The sequence below is a fragment of the Sorex fumeus genome, unplaced genomic scaffold (assembly GCF_029834395.1).
Source record: "Sorex fumeus unplaced genomic scaffold, SorFum_2.1 ptg000073l, whole genome shotgun sequence".
NCBI classification, from domain to species: Eukaryota; Metazoa; Chordata; class Mammalia; order Eulipotyphla; family Soricidae; genus Sorex; species Sorex fumeus.
The window spans coordinates 19,010,545-19,033,836 of NW_026606130.1; the positions used below are offsets into that span (position 1 = coordinate 19,010,545).

Genomic DNA, 23,292 nt, shown 5'->3' on the forward strand with positions numbered 1-23,292 from the left:
AAGTAAACCCTCGCAGGATACTATTTAAGTTGTCCTTAGATTCAATTATTTTGATTTTTATAATTTTATTAGTATCTAAAGAATCTTAGATGAATTTTAGATGTTACATGATTTTTGCATCCTCTTTAGATTTTGAGAGAGATCACTGTCAAGTTGCACTTTACTGGGTTTTATACAGTTTTAGGAGAAAGAGAGGCAATGTCAAATATATACTTTGGTTTTTAAGATTAATATAATAATATCACAGACTTGTTCCAAAATTACCTAATGCTCATTCTGTGAAACCCAAATTAATTTCTTAAATTGCATTTACCAGTTACCACATACACATATTAAAAATGCTTCTTACTCTGATTTCAAAGTTTTCTCTACTACATTACCTAAGAAATTAGTTCTTTCTACTGGATAACATTCCAAATTATCACCAATATTTCTGTTAACAATTTTCTTACATTTTTCTCTAAAAATTTTATCCTATGAACTTGTCAGATGAGGTAAAATTAATGGACATACTTTTTGAGCACAATCTACCTTGTGACACTCAGTACCCTTTTTCAAGAAATGTGTTTTTGATTACTTATCTGAGAATCACATGCATCAGCATGAAGATTCTGTCACTATGATTTGGATCGTCCAGGGAAGCATTTACTGTTGATAAAAATCCACAGTTTCTTTCAGAAAACATACTCTGGTTCAAATGAATCCAAATCTTATGTATAGATTCTTCAAATTTCTTGTACAATATTGATTTGCAAGTTGAAAATGATTTTAGGACATTAGTGTAATGCAGACATTTGCATTGATGTGTTTTCCATGTGAACAAAAACAATATACCTAAAATCCACAGTTCTTTAAAACTGCCTGTGTTTCATGAAAAGAAAAATTAAAACTTCTATAATTACAAAAAGACAACTCAGAGAGTGAAACTACTGCAGGTTTTTGGATCCCTTTTTTTACTCACAATATTTTAAGTCTGTGTACCCCAGGATGAAAAAAAAAAGCTCCATGGATGACATGCACAACTACATTAAATAATGGCTACTTTGTTACTCTTGTTTATGTATAGTCTTGGTTGCCTGCAGATTTTTGCAGTGCCTTGTAATATTTAGAATCTTTTCAGATTTTTTTGCTGGAAAGAAAATAGCCTTCTAAAGCTTGAAGATGATGAATATAGAATACTGCTGTCTCCATGCTGACTGCAGTAGTTGGGTTAACATATATGTTATGTATGCATTATGTATATGTAGCATGTAGAATTAAAAAATAAAGAAAAAAGTGAGTTGTGCTGGAAAGAAGAAAACAGTGTTATTAACATAATTGTGGATTTTTTGTTTAAGTTATTTTCCCCATTAAATGTTTTATTCAGATTATAGCAACTTTGACTGTAAATATTGACTAGCTTTCTATCTTGGGGGTTTTGCATTATTTAGCAATTTTGCTAGATCCTATGCTGTTTTCATCCTTACTGAGGTAATCCTCCTTCCCAGAATAATTGAAGTAAAGCTCAAAATTCCCTTCTCACTTAACAAAGAGCCTATTATATAAAAAAGGGCCTTCTACCCATTTTTTAAAATCACACAAACCTGCCCTTTTCATTTTCCTTCTTGTAGAAGAGAAAAAGCTTGTAATAAATGATTTACTTGTAAAGTTTATTTGGAGTGTAGTCTGTTTGTCCAGCCATCATGTTTACTTCTCAAAGTGCAAGTCTGATATAGTACTGTATCTCCATATGTGGCAATGTGAGTATTTCATCATGAAGTATCTGCTGCTATGTTTGTGAAGGTGGTTGTAACATCATAAGAATATGAAACCAGTATTGGTGTAAATCTAATGAATACAACGCTATGTATATTTGTAGAAGTTCTGAATCTCTTTAAGATAATTTACTGTAATATTACAAATACCCATTCTGTTTTTCATCCTTTTCTCGCCAATGTTATATCAAGCATGAATTCTAATGGTTTGGCAGCAAAATTATCTGTGAAAGTTTAAAACGCACTTTCCTTCTGTGATTTTTGGATTGTGGAGTGTTATGTACGTTATGATGGGATGTATCATTTTAGGACTCAGATCTGATCCCAACCCAGTTTCTTTTATTTATCTACCTCGTTTTCAGTGCTATTTTGAGGTACATAAGTAAACACTGCCTGTGAGACTTGCTTTTTTGCCTTGATTCTCAGTATTCTTTCAGGTTATAAATCTGGCCTGCCTCCTTATCCCACTGCTAACTATGAGTTTGCGATGAGAGAGACCATAAATCTTTTATCAATCTGGGTTTAAGTGACAAGAGTTTTGTGCCTCTGTGAATTAAATGTTGGCAATTTGGAGATGGAAAGCAGGAAATCCAATCCAGCTGGTGATATTATAGAATTTAGTTGTAGGAGTTAGCTATAAAACAAATGTTAAGAAAGTATCTAAATTAGACTGTCTAGTGCCTGTATTTTGCATCTTTTATTAGAGATGCATTTTTTCATCTCTGTGCCTAAAGGGCTATGGGTTAAAATTGCTTTAATTGCCACAGTGAAACATTTGACAAATCCTACAACAATGGCCTATCATTCGGCATATTAGCATATTGTTAGATATTTACAGTGATATTTTGTTACCTTTAAAATGGCTGTATGCTTTTAATTTAAATATAGTTGGGGGATAACTAATCTCTGAAGTTTATTTCTTGGTGTGATTGTTTATTTAATATGTCAAGTTTATTTCTTCTTTGCAGTCCATGTCATTAAAATAATGCATTCCTTTTCCCCCCAAGAAAACTCAGCAAATATTTGTAAAGCACATGTTTCTTGATTAACATATTTACTGTGTAACACTACAGTGTATTTCATGTTAGTAAAGAGTGTATTTTAGGACTCTTGCACAAGTATCTTTCTGAGGTTCATTTACTATTGCTTTGGGATTTTGTTATTTAATCTTCCATTTGGTTGAGAAAGAAATGAGATGTTTGAGATGGCATCGCAGGTCATTTTATTTATATATAGACTATTTTTTTCCATTCACTAGTTTATTGGGGTCTTTCCCACAAAGGGAACCAGAAAGGAAGGGATGGAAAATTTAAAAAGACATTGCTTTTATATATGTAATTTCTGGAATTAAAATTTTTAACATATCTGGACTTAAACTTGATAAAATCCTGTGAAGTAAATTAGTATGATTTTTTTTCCTTAAAACTAAATGCTTTCAGGTCACCCTGGAAATAGTATTCATATGTGAAAGATGAACACAAACATTTGTCAGCTTCCTTCACAGCCAACATAGTTAGAAACCTAGGTTAATAACTTTTTTACTGAAGTTATTTTCAACTGAGGCAGCTAGAAGACTGTCAAATCACCAGCTCACATTCTGGAAGCTTTTTTTTAAAATTAAAAAAAAAGGTAAAAGTCAAGCAAAAAGGGAAGAAACTGGGCCCAGAAAAAAATGTGCCAGTGTAAAATATACGCCTAAATGTATACTTGTCATCCTGCCAGCTTTTAAAAAAAAGTAGCATTTCTTTCCCACTCTCATTTAAATTTTCAGATTGAGGTTTGTGATTCCAAACATACCTCAGCAGAAGGTGACTAATTAGAAAATTCAGTTGTTCAAGGTCTAATGCTCAATCACTTAAAACTATAATTTGTTTGACATTAATATTAAGCATGTAGGCCAAGTGCAGCATGGGAGCCACTCAGGAAGTTTATGCAATTAATAAACTTTAATGCATAATTTACTGTGAAATATGAAGCATTTCAGCCACTTCTCTACACATACCATTTAATTGTATATGTGAACTCCACTTTCTTAATTGGGGAATGTAGCATTATATAGAATGTTGTTGAATTTAATTTTAATTGTTGACATTGATTGTTTCTGGATTTTTCTTTTATTTTCAGTAAAGCAAGTGATCTGCCTTTTAGCAGTTGTCAATTTTGGTTCTTAAAAGGTGTGATTTTTATTGCATTTGTAAACAACCATTGTTAGTATTTTATTTCCTGGAGATTTTGTTTTGAAATCGAAAATAAAAGCTGTGTTAAAATGAGTATGTTATCTTATTAAAACACTGTCATTATCACTGTAATAATTTGGGTCTTCATTATTAAATATAATTTAGCAGATTTAAAATATTTAATCCTGTGGATTATACTGACTGAAGTATCTAACTAAGCCTACCTGCACTTGTAAATAGGCATTAAATCCAGTAGTTACTGTGGTATACTTAGTACCTACTATGTTAGGTAGGCTCTTAAACCAAGGTCTGCCATGTGCAAAGCAGCTAACTTTCTGTGATATTTTTGACTGTCACACACAGATATTTTTTTGAATATTATTTTTATTTAGTTAAAGAACTGTGATTTACAAACGTATTGATAGTTAAGTTTTAGGCATATATTTCAACATCAATCCTGCCACCAGTGTCAACTTACCTCCACCAGTGTTCCCATACTCCATCTCCTCTTCCCCCTTTCCCACTCCCCAGTCTGCCACCTTGACACATTACAAAGTTTGGTGGTTGCAGTTTACATCTCATGATTTCAGAGTTGTTGAGTCTGTGCTTTGGATATTAGCCATATCACTCTCCAACATTACCAGTATAACCAAAGCCCCAATCCCTATTCCCCCAATCCCTATCACCCCTTTCTCATCTTCCCACCCCCCTTGGTATTTTTCCCTCTGCCCCGTCTCCTCCCTAAACTCTAGGGTCAAGGATGATCTAGGCATTCCCATTTACTACATTACACTTCCTTATCCAATTATTCTGTATACTACATAGATAAATGAGATCATCCTGACACACAAATATATTAAGCTAGTCCTGTTTCACCATTTTCCAGTGCAAATTTGAATATCAGATTTTTTTTAAATTATCACATTAACATACCTAATAAGTGTTGAAACCTGCATTCAAACTCAGGTTTGTTTCAAACTCTGAAGCTCATTGGTAACACCCTCTTCCACCTTCTCATATATGAACAATAATCCAAAGAACATTGGAATAAGCTTTTTAAAAATTTTTATTAGTGAAACACCATGAGGTACAGTTGTAGACTTACAAATTTTTGTGCTTGGATTTCAATTATACAATGATCAAATACCCATCCCTCCACCAGTGCCCATTTTCCACCACCACGGGTCCCAGTATCCTTCCCACCCCCCATCCCCCCCGATCCCACCTAGTTCCCTGGTCTCAAGGTTTACAAACCATATGCTTTACTCTGAGCTAATCCCTACTCTGCTTTCTATATCTCTCATGGTATTATAGCCTGTGCTTAGTTCTTAGCATCAAAAGTATGTGCTCATGACACAATTGAAGATTCAACATGTATCTTTTGCACAAACATTAAGAAGCATTTCCTTTTATATCAACAGTATTTATGGATCATGTTTAGAAAAAAAAGTACATTTGGAAATCTCTATCTGTATCTTTCATTTACTAAACTAGACTTGGAAAACTGTCAAATGAGGACAGGGTTACTTGTCATCTGATAAAGTTTAGATAAAATAATAATACATATGGTTATGCAGATAGCACTGCAGTCAGAGGAAGAGGACTATCAGAAATATTTAAGATTATATGAGAATTTTAAATGTTTTGAAAATCCATTACCTTGAATAATTGACCCAATGGCTTAGGAAATACAGGAAAAAGCTTGGACTTGGGGATTTTTAGCTCAAACCTCGATTTTTTTTTTTTCATTTTTTAAAATGAGGTCACTGTCACTGTCCTCTCGTTGTTCATTGATTTGCTCGAGTGGACCCAGTAACGTCTCCACCATGAGACTTTGTTGTTACTGTGTTTGGCATGTCGAATACTTCACAGGGAGCTTGCCAGGCTTTGCCATGTGGGAGAGATACTCTCGGTAGCTTGCCGGGCTCTCCGAGATGGGCGGAGGAAGTGAACTCGGGTCGACCATTTTGGCCACTTGCAAGGCAAATGCCCTACCCGCTGTGCTATCGTTCCAGCCCCAAATGAGGTGATTGTATTAAATGATATATTAAGGCAACTACCCCTGTTTCTAATTTGTAACTTGTACACATTGTTAGATGTCTTTGGTGACTTTCACACTTAAATCAGGTTAGTTTAGACCTTATTCTTAGAAAAGTAATAATAGATAGCTTTGGAGTTCAGCAGTCCTGAATTTTTATTCTAGATTTGTAAATTTGGAAAAATTGCTTAGCTTTTCAGTATCAATTCCCATAATTTTTAAAAACTTTGTTTAAATACCATGGCTTACATAGTTGCTCACAATACAGTTGTTTCAGATATTCAATATTCTAACACCAGTCCCACCTCCATCTGCCCCTATCTCCACCAATATCTCTGGCTTCTCATTCACCTCCACCCAAGCCCTGTTGTAATTTTTTGTTACAGCATATATCTGATAATGGTGTTGTTAAAATCATGGCCTGAGGATTTACTAAACTGTCAGGTGCAAGTTGGGCTCTCTGTATAACTGTTTTCACTCATTGAGTTTAGTGGGCTTCTACTCAATTTTCCCATCTAACCTTGTTTCTCCTGGACTGTCAGCTCTGTGAAGTTGGGAGTTGTCTGTGTCTCTCTGAAATAAGTCCGAAAGCTGGATAATTTTTCTGGCCTCATTATCCTTATTTTTTAAAAAGGATAATTCTCCATGGGCTTGGTTTAAGACAAAATGGAAGACAAAGAAATGAGGCTGCACATTTCCTGGGCTTTGGAACTGGGATTCGAACCACAGATGTTTCTCTGGCCTCTCCAAGATCAGTCCTGAAGTTAGGCTATTTCTCTGACAGTGGCAGGAGCAGGATATGGGTGGATGTAATGCTGGGCCTTTAGAAGAGCAGGAACTCCATCTATCTAGGGTCCAGAGATACTGACCGCGGTTGTGGCTGGGCCTTCCTGGGATATCTCAGCTGTCTGTGTCTCTGTAATCAGTCCTGAAGCTGAACCATTGTGCTGGCCTCATTTTCCTTATTTTTAAAGAAGGATATTGCTCCGTGGACTTAGTTTAAGTCAAAATGGAAGGTATAGAAAGGGTTTAACATGTAGCTTTCACATATTGCTAGGCTTGCTCAAAAAATAGTAAATTTTTCTGAAAGAAATTTTAGGAGAAGAAACAGCTGACAAACTACATTCAACCCATGAGTCAGTGTGAGGTCTGCTGTTGGGAGATATTAGGAATTGACCTAAAAGTTCTGTAGTGATGTATTATTACATGAGGTTCAGAAGTAAAAGGGTTTTTTGGGGGTGAGGGGCACATGGATGATGGTTGGGGGTTGGAAGGCATATGGGAAGCCGAGAATTGAACCCGGGTTGCCCACGAGCAAGGCAAGCACTCTAAGGGAATGAGACAACATACACCACACTTTTAGATGTGACATTATTAATCAATCTCAAAGATAAAGAATGACACAATAGTCTGCTCAAATAGTGCTTGGGGAAAATAATAGGTCTCAAGACAGGAGTACACAGAGGTGAAGAAGTACACAAAGAGACAGGAAACATGTTGGGCTGGTACGATAGCATAGTGGGTGGGGCGTTTGCCTTGCATGCGGCTGACCCGGGTTCGATTCCCAGCATCCCATATGGCCCCCCAAGCAACGCCAGGAGTAGTTCCTGAGTGCAAGAGCCAGAAGTGGTCCCTGTGCATCACCGGGTGTGACCCAAAAAGCCAAAGAAAAAAAAAGAGAGGGACATAGGAGATATAGTATAGCTGTCAGCATGCTTGCCTTGCATGCAGCTGACCAAGGTTCAATCTCCTGCATTGCATGTGACTCTGCACTACTAGAGGAGTGATCTCTGAGGACCATGGGTTGTGACCCTCAAAACAAAAGAAATACAGCAAAGAAAACTTTTCCAGGAGATAGTATGCAGTCCTAGAGATCTAACTGGAGTTAAATAGCCCCCCCCAAAAAACAAACTATTGATTATAGGTATAGGACTATGTCTTATTTTTATTCTAAATTGTGATATATAACAAAGTTTAACATTTAACCACTTTTAAACACATGCACGTACTAGATTCTGTAGTATAAAGTATATTCACATTGTCATACAACCAAGACATGATTAAAAATATTTCCCCAGGTGACTTTAATATGCAGCCAGGGTTGAGAACCTTTAAAATGGAAAAATCCTGGGGCTGGAGCAATAGTACTGCAGGTAGGGCAGTACAGGGAGTATCTATTTGCAAGATAGTACAGGAGTTAGAACGCATGCCTAATGTGAGCTTGAATGGTATTCAATTCCTGACACCACATGATCTTCCAAACATTGCCATAGTGCTGGGTGTGGCTCTGGAGGCTCTCAGCACTCTTAAAGGTGACCCAGATATGTTTGGCACAGATGCCTAAGCAGCCACTGATGAGTCACCAAGTATTTGCAAGATTTTTCCCTTTTTTTTTTTTTTGGTTTTTTTGTGGGGGAGGGTCACACCCAGCAATGCACAGGGGTTATCTCCTAGCTTTGCGCTCAGGAATTACTCCTGGCGGTGCTCAGGGGACCATACAGGATTCTGGGAATCGAACCCGGATCGGCCACGTGCAAGGCAAATGCCCTACCTGCAGTACTATTGCTCCAGCCCCAGGATTTTTCCATTTTAAAGGTTCTCAACCCTGGCTGCATATTAAAGTCACCTGGGGAAATATTTTTAATCATGTCTTGGTTGTATGACAATGTGAATATACTTTATACTACAGAATCTAGTACGTGCATGTGTTTAAAAGTGGTTAAATGTTAAACTTTGTTATATATCACAATTTAGAATAAAAATAAGACATAGTCCTATACCTATAATCAATAGTTTGTTTTTTGGGGGGGGCTATTTAACTCCAGTTAGATCTCTAGGACTGCATATGGTTCCCCAGAAGAGCCAGGAGTAAGCCCTGAGCACTTATGGGTATTGCCCAAACCCTCCAAATAATATAAAACAACCTTAAGGAAAAGCTCCCCAGATTATAGTGTCAAATGTTAATGTATATATATTATGTATACATATTTAATGTATTTGTATCATATATGTGTTACATATACATTTAATGTAATTAAGTTTGATAACCATAGTCATTTTTTTTTTGCTTTTTGGGTCACACCTGGCGATGCACAGGCGTTACTCCTGGCTCTGCCCTCAGGAGTTACTCCTGGCGGTGCTCAGGGGACCATATGGGATGCTGGGAATCGAACTCAGGTCGGCCGCGTGCAAGGCAAACGCCCTACCCGCTGTGCTATCTCTCCAGCCCCTAACCATAGTCATTTTTTCTGCTAGTAATAAAATCACCTCTCTGCTGCTAACCAGTTCTTGATTTAAGAAAAACAAGCAGGATTGCTCTTCAAATCTGTGTTCTCCTTTAAACATGTATCTCTCTTGCTTGTCTAAGTGTTTCTTTGCTTGACTATTTCCACTCTGGAGATGCCTATGTTCTCTCATGAACATGCACTTCTCCCTTTCTCTCCCCTCACATTTTTCTAAATACATTTCAGTTAAAAAAAAACTTGTTTCACACACAAAAAGAAACACAAGCAATATATAGCCCCATTAGACTTTCTTATGAATCCTTTTTTATAATCAAGAGAGATCATAACCTCTCAAACAGACCCCAAGGATTTCGGCAATAGATAAAGCAAATGGGCCCCTGCAGAAACTGAACAGCAAGTTAATTCTTAGAGAATGTCATAAGATTAAAAAGAATGAGGAATTTCCTTAATCCTCTTTATACTTCTCTTCATCTATTATAAGAATTAACACTAGGTGCTTACTGTACCAGTTATCATGCTAAACAATATACTATAACATTCAATCTTAAGCTTTTGAGGAGACTGCCAATTTTTAAGCTTTAAAATATTTATTATTCCCACCTCCATATCACCTTCCCTTTATTATTGCTGATTTTATCATGAACAAAAGTCACACATATGCCTGATTGTACATTTTAAGCTATAGTACACATTGCGGTTTAAACCTGGCTGCAGTTGTAACATTTCCAGAAATTATAACACTAGAGATCACAGGCAACAAAGTTGTTTGGCTCAAACAACAGAATTAGCAGGATTACACTGATAACATTGGGGATTTTACAAGTGTACGAATGACATTGGGGGTTTTACTTTGTGACCAAAGCTTGCAAGAAGGCATATTGAGTCATTGCACTATTTCTCCAGACCCCTCACTTTCAAGCATCTTAACTGTCATGAAAACTCTTTTTTTTTCAGTGATCAGCTTTGTTCCTGGCATGTAATAGGTACCAAATAATTGTTAAATATGTCTCTATTTCACAGATATAGCAAAGGCTTAAATTTATATGGCTAATAAGGAATTGAACTAGTATAATAATCCAGATCTTGGTTCTAAAGCATACACCTTTAATCACTATTTTGTGTAATCTATCCCTTTCTGAATTCAGGGTTTTATTCTCTGTGGTCTCTACCCACTCTATGGCCTAGATCCAACATAAAGATTCTACTGTATAATGTATGTATATAATAGAAAACCAATTTGAATAAGGCTATGTAAAAGAAGAAAGATGGTATTATTAAGAGGGTGGTGTTCCACAAAACTCAGTAATAATGTAGATAGCCTTTAGAAATAAATCAGGTGCCTGAATGCAGCCAGGATTTTTTATTTCTCCTAGCTCAATCACAGATATGAAGGAAGTTTGGAAATGAAGGTTTTCAGTAGGACACTGTAGATACCAGAAAATTACAAACTTAAATTTTAATTTGTAATAGTGGTGATTCCCCTGACCAAAAAGATCCTGAGGACAAAGGATACTCAATTTCACTTCTTATCTGCAGTGCCTGGGAACACAAACAATGTAGGTTTAGCCGTTCATAATGAAAGTGTAAAATTCTTTAAAGAATTACAGTAGCCAAAGGGAAAGGACAAAAGAATTACAGTAGAAGAGAGAGGACAAATACAGGATGATGTCATATATCTATTGTATACAGAGAACCAAATCTAAGGAAAGACATTATCCATGACAAATTCTTAACCTTGGATTACAAAACATTACCAAAACAAGTGGCCAGAGATGGGGAGGGCAAGAGGTGGACCAGAAGTAACTTCATGTAATTGGTGGAGGGTGGTCTGGTGTGGTAACCATATACATCTAAACCACAAATATTGTAACGATGTGACCTAAATTATATATAAATGAAAAACCACGGTATATAAAAATGGACTGCAACAAAAATGTTATTATTTTCCTTTCATATGTTCCCTTTCTCATTTCATTAAAAGCTATGCATGGGGCTGGATAGATAGTACAGCTGCTAGTTTGCTTGCTTTTCTGAAGAGATGGACCGCAAATCCCAAATATATGCGATGTCCAGCCACAAGTGACCTTGCTGGAGCTGAGGGGGTGGGTAGCGCGCTACTCCGCCCTTGAAAAGACTACAACACCCAGAAGGCCCCAGGCCCCTCTCACCTCCCCCTCCTCTAGTTGAAAAGCATGGACCACAGAGAGGATGAGTCAACATGGCTCCCGAAGGTGGAGACTTCAGCTCATTTGAAGCAACTAAAATGGATTGGAGAGCAGAGAGAAAAGACTAGAACCCATCATTGCTTTTATCCTCCAGCCTCTCATGAATCCAGTCAGCCTCAATCCTCTTGTCCTCCAAAATCTAGTCTCTGGTCTCCACCCTTTTCCCCCCTCCCTTCGGGAATGATTTTCCCACCCCGTATTCGCTCCCCCCACCCTGAGGAATGCGCATGCGCCCGCTCCTGACTTTGCGTTCAGATCCGATCTCCGTCTGCTCGCGCAGCCTCCGTTTCATCTGCCCATCGACCAAGAATGGGCGTCCAGGGCTTCCAAGAGTTCCTGGAGAAACGTTGTCCCGGGGCCGTGGTGCCCGTGGACCTCCTCAAACTCGCGCGCACGGTGTCGCGGCAGCAGCAGCAGCACCAGCATCGCCAACTGCCACCTCCTGCAGCCCTAGCGCCTGGAGCTCCACGCGCCTCGAGGGGTTCAGCTCCTCTACAACCGCCGCTCCAGCCCGCCGCCCTGGGTGCCTACGCCGGGGGCGCCGGGCCGACTCGGCATCATCAACCCGCTCACCACTTCTACCACCACGGCCAGCCGCAGCCTGGGCTGCCTCCACCTCCGCCGCCGCTACCCCCTTCGCTGCCCGGGGCCCGGGTGCTTGTGGATGCTGGCTCAGCGCTGCCCCGGCTTTATGGCGGCTACCAGACGGATTGGGTGTGTGGCGGCCAATGGAACGCCATGCTGGGCTACTTGTCCGCGCTATGCCAGGCTTGTGCCTATCCCGGCGGCGATGGCCTGGAGCTGGTCGTCATGTTCCCCGGGGGCCTGGGTAAGGACAGGCTGGCTGAGTGGGGCCGTCGGTGCCAAGCCGAGCGGCAGACGGCGCAACTGATCGTGGGACACGTGGGCAACAAGGGCACCCCTCCTCCACGGGCCTGGTTCCTGCCACCGGCCTGCCTGAGCCACTGCGTGAGGCTTGCACTCATCCGCTTCCGGGTCAAGGTGAGGGAGGGGCCGGATCTTAAATTTTATGCCATATCTGTTCCCTATCAACTAAACAGCTACCCACTTACCCGCCTTCCATCTCTACTCGCTGAGCAGCCAGTTTAACCATTTGCCTAATCTCGATCATTTAATCCATCTACCTACCCCTTCATATCACCTTCCTACCTGTACCCTCACCTATATACCCACACCTCTCCTCGTGTCATTGCAATAGCTCCCTTTATTCAGTTGGCCTATCTCTAATCTTTAGCGTAATTAATTTTGTAGCCCTGCTCTTTTCCTTACTATGTAATGCCATAAACTGAAATGCTTCAGTCTGAGTCAAAATGTATCTGATCTGTCTTCAGTCTTGTAGAAAGTAAGACGTGTTGATTGAACACCTTTCTTCTACTACAATTTTGAGTCAGTATGTTTTTTTTAACCCATCCTCCTCGTCCTATTTCATGCTTCTCTTTCCTCCTTCTTGGCCTAAACCAAAAAATCCATGGATGTAGTCACTGTTAAACAGTATTAACCCCTGAAAGTATGAGGATTTTAAAGCAGGACACATGGTGGTTTCTGCCCTTGAAAAATCATGTATATACATATGAAACATTTAATGTATGTGTTTGTATGATTACGCTTTATGGCACATACTGTAAGTACAGCGCCAGTTTTTATTGTGTGGATGTGAGAAAGATTATCTGAGGACGAAAGTGGTCAGGGAAGGCTGCTATAAGAGAAAAGATGAGCAAAAGCAAAAGAGTTGTATCAGAAGTATGAGGCCTTATGGGTAGATAAATCCAGTCTTTGTGTTGTTGGGTCACTGCATATGGGGCCTGGGGAATGGCTTAGCAGCATCTTTAGTGCGTGGCACCACACCTCTTGCTTTGTTGTTTGACCATACGCTTAGATTTCAAGTTCTTGTGTGTAGGGAATAGCACTGTTTGAGAAGTAAAGGATATATCATAAAGATTAAAAGACATACAGGGTATGGTAGGGTAAAACTGAATCTCTTCTCCAGCCAATTGAAGCTCTTAAGGATGTTCACAGTTATAAGACAGTATAAAAAATTCCAGAAATCATAAGTTAATGAAATGGAGCTCAGTGAAGAAATGAGAAAAAATGTCTCCACTGGAAGATTGAGAAAGTCGTATAGAGAGCCGAGGACATATTACAAGGGTTTAGGCGCTTGACTTAACTTGCAAGCAGAGTCTGGTTCAATCTCAGCACCCCATTAAGGTTCCCAGAACACTACCAGGACTGATCACAGAGCACAGCCAAAAATATAGAAAGATGCATAAACTTGCAGTGTTCAGAGACCTTTCACAGTAGTCTTGAGTCTAAAATCAAATTTGTTCTAAGACTATCTAGATTATAGCTATTTTTTTTCTTTTTGTGTCACACCCGGCGATCCACAGGGGTTACTCCTGGCTCATGCTAGTCAGGAATTACTCGTGGCGGTGCTCGGGGGACCATATGGGATGCTGGGACTCAAACCCGGGTCGGGCAAACGCCCTACCCGCTGTGCTATATTGCTCCAGCACCCATTATAGCTATTTGTAATGGTGAAAAATATAACACTCCGTTGCTTCCCTTTCTAGTTGTACATTTTGGTACATTCTTCTTAGATCATTTTTTAACACTTTTTTTTTCAGAATGTTAATTTAATTTTATTATTATTGTTTTTCCCCCTTGATTCACCATGAGATACAGTTACAAAACTTTCTTGTTTGAGCTTTGGTCATACAATCATCAAATACCCATCCCTTCACCAGTGCACATTTTCCACCACCAAAGTTCCCACCTTATACTTTTATTTTAGTAAGTACGCATTACTCAGCAATTTTCCATTATTCATACAATACGTATTTTCGACCTGCGATATCCAGCCCACATCCTGACAGTTACATTCCAGAGACCTAATCTTATTCCAGGGACCTAAGCTTTGGCAACTATCTGGTTTTTCTGCTTTACTGCTACCATTCAAGCTTTAAAAATGTTTTACCTCACTGCCGTTAATTAACCTGGCTGCTAGTAAGAGGCTTTTAGCAAAATCTTATTTAATCGTTGCAGTAACCCATGAAGCAATATTATCCCTGTTTTCCAAATAAAGAAACTGAAGCACAGAAAGTTTAAAAACTTACCCAAAGTCACTCAGCAATAAATAAGTGGCAGAGCTGGCTTTCTGGGATTTATGCCCAGGCAAATTGGCTCCAAAGATTACAACTCTTAAAAATGGATTTTGGTCTTAAATGGATCTTTCTAGAAAAACCGCTAATAAGATTGATCATCCACAAGCTTGACACATATTCCCTGGCTCCTGGGAAAAGACATGTTTGGGTCATTTATGTTCATTTATTGAATGTTTGTATGCTGGTTGCTGAGATTCAGAATTAAATAAAGGGATTCCTGCCCTCAGTGGCGTCAGGACTTAGTAAAAGAGACAGACTAAAACAAAGTTGAGATATTGTGAGCCAACTGAAAATGATAGAAAATGTAGCCCTTACTATATATGGGTAGTTTTCAGAAGGGCGTAAACTTTGGAAGCAGCTTCATAGATCTGTGCTTTGGTGACTAGCCTTTTGTGGAAAACCTAGGAAGTAATTCAGATAGTGAATAAGGGTGTGGAAGCTTAAAATGGCCTGCTGATAGCTCTGAATAGATTTTGATTGGGGTTTGTTGGAGAGTTGAATACTGAATTTGGTTTCTGGTTTCCAGGGTTTTTTGTTTATTGCACACCATCAGTCAAAATCTTTGACAGCTACCCTTTTACAGCCTGCTGAAATTGTTACCAAGCAGTATCATTTTTAAAATCCCAGAAGTTCATTAAAATATAGAATGGACTGATACATGATCAAGTGAGTATAATAAAAATCGTAGAATCTCTCTAGTGGTTATTTATCTACTATGGAGCTTTGCCATATACTTGAATTTTTTCATAAAATGTTTATACATTTTAGGAACAGGATACATTTATTTTTCCTGAATGAATTGATCAGTTATCTTAAGACATATTATATCAGGATTTCTTAAACTTTGTCCAACTTTCTTTCCTGTGCCCTTTCTCCTGCTGATTTGTCCCCTTTTCTCTTGCTATGTCCTTCCCTTCCCAATTTACAGGATTTTCGTCTATGGCTCCCTTCAAATATCCTGGAACCCCATAGGACCCATAGCCCCACTTGACAATGCTGTACAATATGAATGATAAAAAAATGTGTGGTTGTGTTTCTTAATATAGTGAATTTAAGATTGGTTCCAAAAGTGAATGCATCTATAGATAATACCAGCGAGTGAAGTTCTTTTTCCTGAATTTGGTCAGTGAACATTGTTGGAGGAATGGAGAAGAACTTCCTGGATTGTAGCACAGAATTGTAAATATTATTTATGGTGTTACAGTTTTGATATACTAGTTACTGTATTATAACTAGTTATAGTTTTTCTTTTCATAATGTTCTAAGATCTTGAAGATAGCAGTTTCTGTTGATGATCTGTATACCTACTATTTCTTTTAACTGAAATGCTGCTGCTTTAGAGTGAAGTCCACTGCTTTATACTCTCCTTGGTTATGTTCTTTATACTACACTACAAGGTGTACCTTTATTCCAAGTCTTATGTTTATTTATGGTTTAAAAAATAGAGATGGAGGGATTAAACAAAAGATTAATTGTTAAGTTTAGGACCTCCCATAAAAAATTTTGGGTGTATATTCTTGGTGAATTTTATCATTTGACTTATTTATTTGTATGTTCTGCAAACCTTTGTAAGTGGTAATTACTCATAGAAGAAAAATTAAGCAGAACCCGCAAATTGCTAGCCTAATTTCTTTCTAAGCATCTCATAAGTAGAGCAGCCTAAAGTGGTTTTAGAATGTGGTTGGGTAATAGTGTGGGTGGTTAACGGGATGGATGTTTTGTTTTTTATATTTTATTTTTTGTTTTAGAGACACACCCAAACCAGCAGTGTTAGGGCTTATTCCTGGCCTATAGTTATGTTTTCAAGCATCACCATTGGCAGTGCTTGGGAGAACATGTGCAGTTTTGGGGATTAAACCAGGGTCATCTGTCCAAGTGCATGCAGGTGCCTTAACCACTGCACTGTCTCTCTGGCCCCAGATGCTGTTTTTTAACGGTTGATACATATTAAGGGAAAATAATAGAGCATCAAAACCATCATTTCACAGCTATAATTTTTTCAAAGAGGCCATTTAAAGAAAATTGAATTGACTTTAAAAATATTTAAAGTTAATTCTGAATTGACTTTAAAAATATTTAAATTACAGTACTTGGATGTGGAAAAAATATGCTGATGGTACACAAAAGACCAAAGTTTGAAAAGTCTGACACCTTCCAACAAAAAATCAAGAACTCTTTTAGGTGTTTCAGTCATGGTCCGGTCACGGTCCTCCCGTTGTTCATCGATTTGCTCGAGCGGGCCCAGTAACGTCTCCATCATGAGACTTGTTGTTATTGTGTTTGGCATATCGAATACATCACCGGTAGCTTGCCAGGCTCTGCCATGCGGGCGAGATACTCTCCGTAGCTTGCCGGGCTCTCTGAGAGGGGCGGAGGAATCAAACTCGGGTCGGTCATGTTGGCCGCTTGTAAGGCAAACGCCCTACCGCTGTGCTATCGCTTGGTCTTAAATAATTACTACTGTTTCTGTAACTCCAGGTCATATTAAAAGTTTTTAATAGAAATTTTGTTCAGTCCTCATCAGCTTGCAAGATGCATTACCCCATTTAACACTAGAATAACTGAGATGCAAAGAAATGAAATTGATTTCCCCCCCTCTGGACACTAGCAAGTGTTAGATATAAATTCATGGTTTGTGTATGTATTGTTCAATCTTCCACAATCCTACCACCCTATTTTTTAATACATTCTTATGTGGGAATGTAAGAATGGTTTATGAAATGTGCATAGTAATGTAAAATAATAAGTAGATTTATTGAGCACTTAGTTTGTACCAGCATTGCTAAATGTACAGTCCTGTTAGTACAAGGCAAATGTGTAAACTGCCAAGTGAGTGAGTAGTGGCGTCTTTCCCTACATTTTCAGTCTCTTCCTTTCTAGTATCTTTTACATACAGCATGCACCAATCTTTTTTTTTTAAATCCCATTTACCTGAAAATTCCCTTAAGCCATTATGCATATATTTTTCTATTCCTCTGACCATTTTTTAAAAAAAGATTATTAGTTACCATTTCCTAGTCTATTTCTGGTTTATGTTAGATATCACCATTGTGAATCTGCCACATAATTTCCCAATCTTGTGCATTCTAGATTCTCTTTGAGATAATTAACACTTAGAGCCAGCCTTTCTTTGACTCCCGTAGTCTGTAATCCTGTTCAATTGTGATTCTCCTTATAAATCTGTAGTAGATTTCTTCTTCTTTCCTAAACTATTCTTTTTTTCTATGCCTCCTGCCTTAAGCAATGTCTTGTTCAAGACTTCCATCCTTCTACATTCATTTGTTAAGCAATCTGATCCATTATTTTGACTTTAAATATTAACTGTATTCTGGTCATTATTGTAATTTTTTTTTATCTCCCCCTAATCGATGGATTTTTTTTTTTTTGCTTTGTGGGTTACACCCAGCGATGCTCAGGGATTACTCCTGGCTCTGCACTCAGGAATTATTCTGTGCTTGGAGGACCATATGGGATGCCAGAGATTGAACCCCAGTCAGCCGCATGCAAGGCAAATGCCTTACCCGCTGTATTGCTCTGGCCCCCCTCTCATGAATTTTAACACATCTTTTGAGCTCCCCTGTTCAAAGTCGTATAAGCCAGTGCAATTTAAAAATATCCCAAGATGGAACTCATTTTTTCCAAAAATGTGTTCTGTGTCTGGTGTTCTCATTTATATGAATGATGCTTTTTTTTTTAACTACACCTGGCAGTACTCAAGGTATATTCTTGGCTCTGTGCTTGGGGGTGGAGGGGTGTCTCTTGTGGTAGTATTCTGCAGGCCATGTAGTTCTAAGGTTAGAACCCATGTCTTCTGCATACCAAAAACATAACTCCAGCCCATTTTACTATCTCTCCAGCCTTGAATGATATTTTCCGTCCATTTCAAACAAGAGTCTATAGAGTACTTCTCGGTTTTGCACTCGTCTATCGCTTTACACATCTACTTTGTCTTCAAATCCTCTTAATTGTTCCTCATAAATGTTTTCTGATTGTTCTCATTCCACTTCTGCTATTAGTTCAGGCCATTGTCATGAAAGTATCCTCAACTTGTTTCCTTCCTTCCTTCCTTCCTTCCTTCCTTCCTTCCTTCCTTCCTTCCTTCCTTCCTTCCTTCCTTTTTCTCTTTCTTCCTTTCATTTTTAGTCACACACCCGGTGATGCTCAGAGGTTACTCCTGACACTGCGCTCAGGAATCATCCTGACGATACTCAGGGGACCAGAGGGGATCGAACCTGGGTCCTAGTACACCCTATCCACTGTATTATTACACATTGCTGCAGAGATGCCATCCTGAAAAACAAAGCTGATTTTGTATGCCTGGAGATGCCCATTGGCTACTTTTTATATACCGTACCAAATGCAGACTTCTCAGCATGGTAGACAAATCTTTTCATGGCCCAAACTCCCCAACCTAACCTGATACATACATCTTTTCCAATCATGAAAAGAAATGTCCTAGCTATTCTGAGAATTTTTATATAACTAAAATCTAAATACCATCTTCTTTCACATAGCTTTTTTTCCAGTTTTTAAGACCACACTTGGTGGTGATCAGTGATCATTCCTGGCAGTGCTCAGGGAACAGTATGGTGCCTGGGATCAAGTCAAGTGCCCTACCTACTATGCACTACTATGCCCTGCTATTTCTCCTGTCCCATGCTTAGCTCTATTCTCATGTCATACTCACCCAGCTTCTATCTCCAGTACCACATTTCGTCCCTTGAGTTTCGCAATAGTATGCCCCAAGCACAGCCTGATGTTACAGAGAAACCAAAAAATAAAAAACATGACCAGGGCTTAAAAAGTATTTTGTATGGGGCTGGAGCGATAGCACAGCAGTAGGGCGTTTGCCTTGCATGCAGCCAACATGGCCGACCCAAGTTCGATTTCTCCGCCCCTCCCGGAGAGCCCGGCAAGCTACCAAGAGTATCTTGCCCACACTGCAGAGCCTGGCAAGCTACCCGTGATGTATTCGATATGCCAAGCACAGTAACAACAAAGTCTCCAATGGAGACGTTACTGGGCCCGCTCGAGCAAATCGATGAACAACGGGAGGACAGTGACAGTGACAGATGGGGCTGGAGTGATAGTACAGTGGGAAGCGCATTTGCCTTGCACATGGCCGACCTGGGTTCAGTCCCCAGCATCCCATATGATCCCCTGAGTACCACCAGGGGGACCTGAGTACAGAGCCAGGAGTAGCCCTTGAGCATTGCCAGGTGTGACCCCAAAAGCAAAATTAAATAATAAAATAGTTTTTTTTTAAAAAAGCTTTTTGTGCATAATAATTTAAGATAGTTTTTTGAGTATAGAAAAACTGTGATAAATAGGCATTGCAAACATGCAAAAATGCTGTTGCTCAGAGGGCTCAGAGGCTAAACATTTTGGAAACAAATTAGGTCAAGAAATTATTTGTGGGGGAGCCAGAGAGACGGTACAGTGGGTAGGGCATTTGCTTTGCACATGGCTGGATCAGGTTCAATCCCCACCATCCCATATGGTTCCCTGAGTACCATCAGGAGTGATCCCAGAGCATCACTGGGTGTGATCCAAAGAAGAAAATTATTTGTGAAGTTTTAGATCACAATTGGTTACAATGAGTGTAGAGCTACCTATACACTTAGCTATATCCCTAGACCAGTCCTATTAAATCAGAAACTACTTTTCTAATTGATTCTGATATATTCTTAGTCTGAGAAGCACTATCTAGATAAAACTTGTGTTAAGAATTTGGTATAAGGGTTCAACGGTAGTGATAATCAGGGGAAGTAGGTGGTGCTGAGGTGTGCTTCCCTCATGTAAAATTACACTTCAGAACTTTGAGCCCTTTAAATTGATTTAAAAAATAAAGAATTCTGATGCAGTGTATTTCTTGGATTTGGGTTCTGTGAGAGGGACATCCAGAAATGCTTCAATTTTGTGTATATGTGTTTAGAAAGTTAGGAAGTTTTTAGTGTAGATTTATTAAAATTAATGTGATTACAGATGGTGCTTTTGCAATAGTGTTACTATTGGACTTCACAAAGCTTCAATTTGTAGCAGAAACACTTAAAAAGAGCTTAAATCTGTTAATTATATCACTTGTCAAGATTCATTATTTGTGAAAAAAATTCAGAATCAATCAACATATCAGCAAAGATTGAAATAAAATATTTACCCTATTGAGTTACATCACAACTACTGTAGTCATTTTGATTAAAAGCAAGGTTGTTCAGAAATACTTGTATGGTTGCGTTTGCTCATTTGTAAGCAAAATCATGCCTTTGGGAAATTCATTTGGCAGGAGATAAATTGGCTGTCTTTTCATTGCTGAAATTGTTTTCTATGAAATGGAAGTAATGCCCTGAATTAACGTTCTACAAATTACAACATTTTCTATTGAATCCCAGGAAAAGTTCTCTGACATTGTTTTATGAAAATGAACTTAGCCCTTAAGTTAGCTTTTCTCAATGTTCACAGTATGAAAGATAGAGGTGGAGTGAAAATACTGAATTACTGTGCTTTGGTACAAAAATAGAAAACTGTGTCACAAAATATTAGAATTCCACAAATATTTTGGGAGTATTTACCCTAATTATGAAAAACGCTGCCAGATGTCTATTTGAAAACACCTACATTTCTAAACTTGTTTTCTGATATGAAGTAGTATAAAGAGGATGTTTTTGCTAAATATTGGACACAGGGCCTTTCTCACGTGAGGAGTGCACTCTACTATTGAGTGATGACATCCCTTGCCCAGTATTCAAGGATTCTTTATATTGTAAAACAAAAATATATGACCTAACATGTACTTTTGGTCCATAAATTATGCATCATACTTCCTATTCCTAGTCAAAGGAGAATTAATGACAAGAATATGACTAGAATCATTTGAATAATTTTTGTTTTGGAGTCACATCTGGTGATGCTCAGGGGTTACTTCTGTCTCTGCACTCAGGAACCACTACTTGCAGTGGTCAAGGGATCATGGTATTTTAGGGATAAAACCAGATTGGCCTGGTGCAAGGCAGCACCCTACCTGTTGAACTATCTCTCTGGCCCCTCTTTTGAAAATTTTAGTTGTATATTTTATAGGTTTGGGGTCACACCCAGAGGGTGCTCAGGCCTTACTCCTGGCTTTCCACTCAGGAATAACTCCTGGTAGGGCTTAAGGGACCATATGGTACCCACGATTGAACCAGGGTCAGCTATGTGCAAGGCAAGTACCCTCTGACTGTACTAACTCTCCAACTACTGGACTTACAAAATAAAAGTACGGGGGCTAGAGAGACAGTACAGCAGTAGGGCGCTTGCCTTGCATGGACCCAAACCAAGTATCAGTCTCTATACATGTGATCCATAAGAACCTCCAGGAGTGATCCTTCAGCACAAAGCCAGAAATAAGCTCTAAGCACAGCCCAGAGTGGCCAAAAACAAACACAAAAAATTAAATCTCAATAAATTGCATGTTTATATTGTTAGCATCCACAACAAAATTGTGACAGTTTTTTGACTCGATGGCCCCATTATTCATATATGTTAGCTGCTCCTGTAGGCATTTGAAACCACTTTGCACTTCCTGTCTTCTTTCTGAAGTAACTCAATAGTGCCCTTAGATTCCTTTTTCCCATGGGCTGGAGTGATAGCACAGTGGGTAGACATTTGCCTTGCATGCAACCAACCCGGGTTCGATTCCTCCTCCCTCTCAGAGAGCCCGGCAAGGTACCGAGAGTATCCTGCCTGCACAGCAAAGCCTGGCAAGGTCCCCATGGCATATTCAATATGCCAAAAACAGTAACAACAAGTCTCACAATGGAGACACTACTGGTGCTCCCTCGAGCAATTCCATGAACAACGGGAGGATGGTGCTACAGTGCTACATACTTTCTATTAGACCATCTGACTTTTCAATTCTGAATATTTGTTATTGGACAGAACACAAGTACCTATTCTTTCTATATTGGTCTCAAATTATTTCTGAGTACTGAATTCCTTTAGATGTTACATACCATAGACTGTCTCTGCAGAATAAACAGGCAATAATGAAAAATCAGCCGCTCTTTTAAGAGCCTGCATATATAGGTATTTTGTGTAAATTTTAAGATTTATGATAAGATAGAAATTAGTAACAAATCTCCATTTTGTATGTGAGGAAGTTAACTGATTTACCCCACTATTTGAATTTGAGCGTTGGCTCACAGCATGATCTCTGATTACAAAATTTATTATCAAATTGAGTCACCAACTCCCAGAAGAATTATAATAGATTTTTGATTTTATTTATTTATCTGGGTTTTGGGCCACATTCAGTGGTGCTCAAGGGTTACTATTGTATATGCACTCAGGAATCACTCCTGGTGGTATTCAAGGGACCATCTGGGATGTCAGGGATTGAACCCGGGTAAGCTGCATTCAAAGTGAGCACCCTACATTCTGTATTATTTCTCCAGCCCCTAAAACAGATTTTTTTTTAACTCTTAAGGTTTGCTTGTGCTTCTTTCAAGTTCTAGTTTCATTATATAAATGTGCTTCTTCCTGACAGTTTGAGAGTAAGGATAATAAAATTGTATTTGAAAATTAAAATTAGAGTTACTGAACTCTGGATCAGTTTCTGACTTTTTTAAATTAAATCACACTGAGATACAGAGTTACAAAGTTGTCTGTGATTGGATTTCAGTCACATAATGTTCCAAAC

At 38.7% G+C, this 23,292-nt stretch overlaps 1 protein-coding gene across 1 annotated transcript in view; it reads left to right on the forward strand.

The window, feature by feature from the left end:
• Nucleotides 1-11,707: 11,707 nt before the first annotated feature.
• FAM120C (family with sequence similarity 120 member C) overlaps nucleotides 11,708-23,292 on the forward strand; it is a 200,961-nt gene continuing 189,376 nt past the window's right edge. The window contains exon 1 of the mRNA XM_056129974.1: nucleotides 11,708-12,441. Within this exon, the coding sequence (XP_055985949.1) occupies nucleotides 11,749-12,441 (693 nt within the window). The 5' untranslated portion in view covers nucleotides 11,708-11,748. The remainder of the gene's footprint in view (nucleotides 12,442-23,292) is intronic.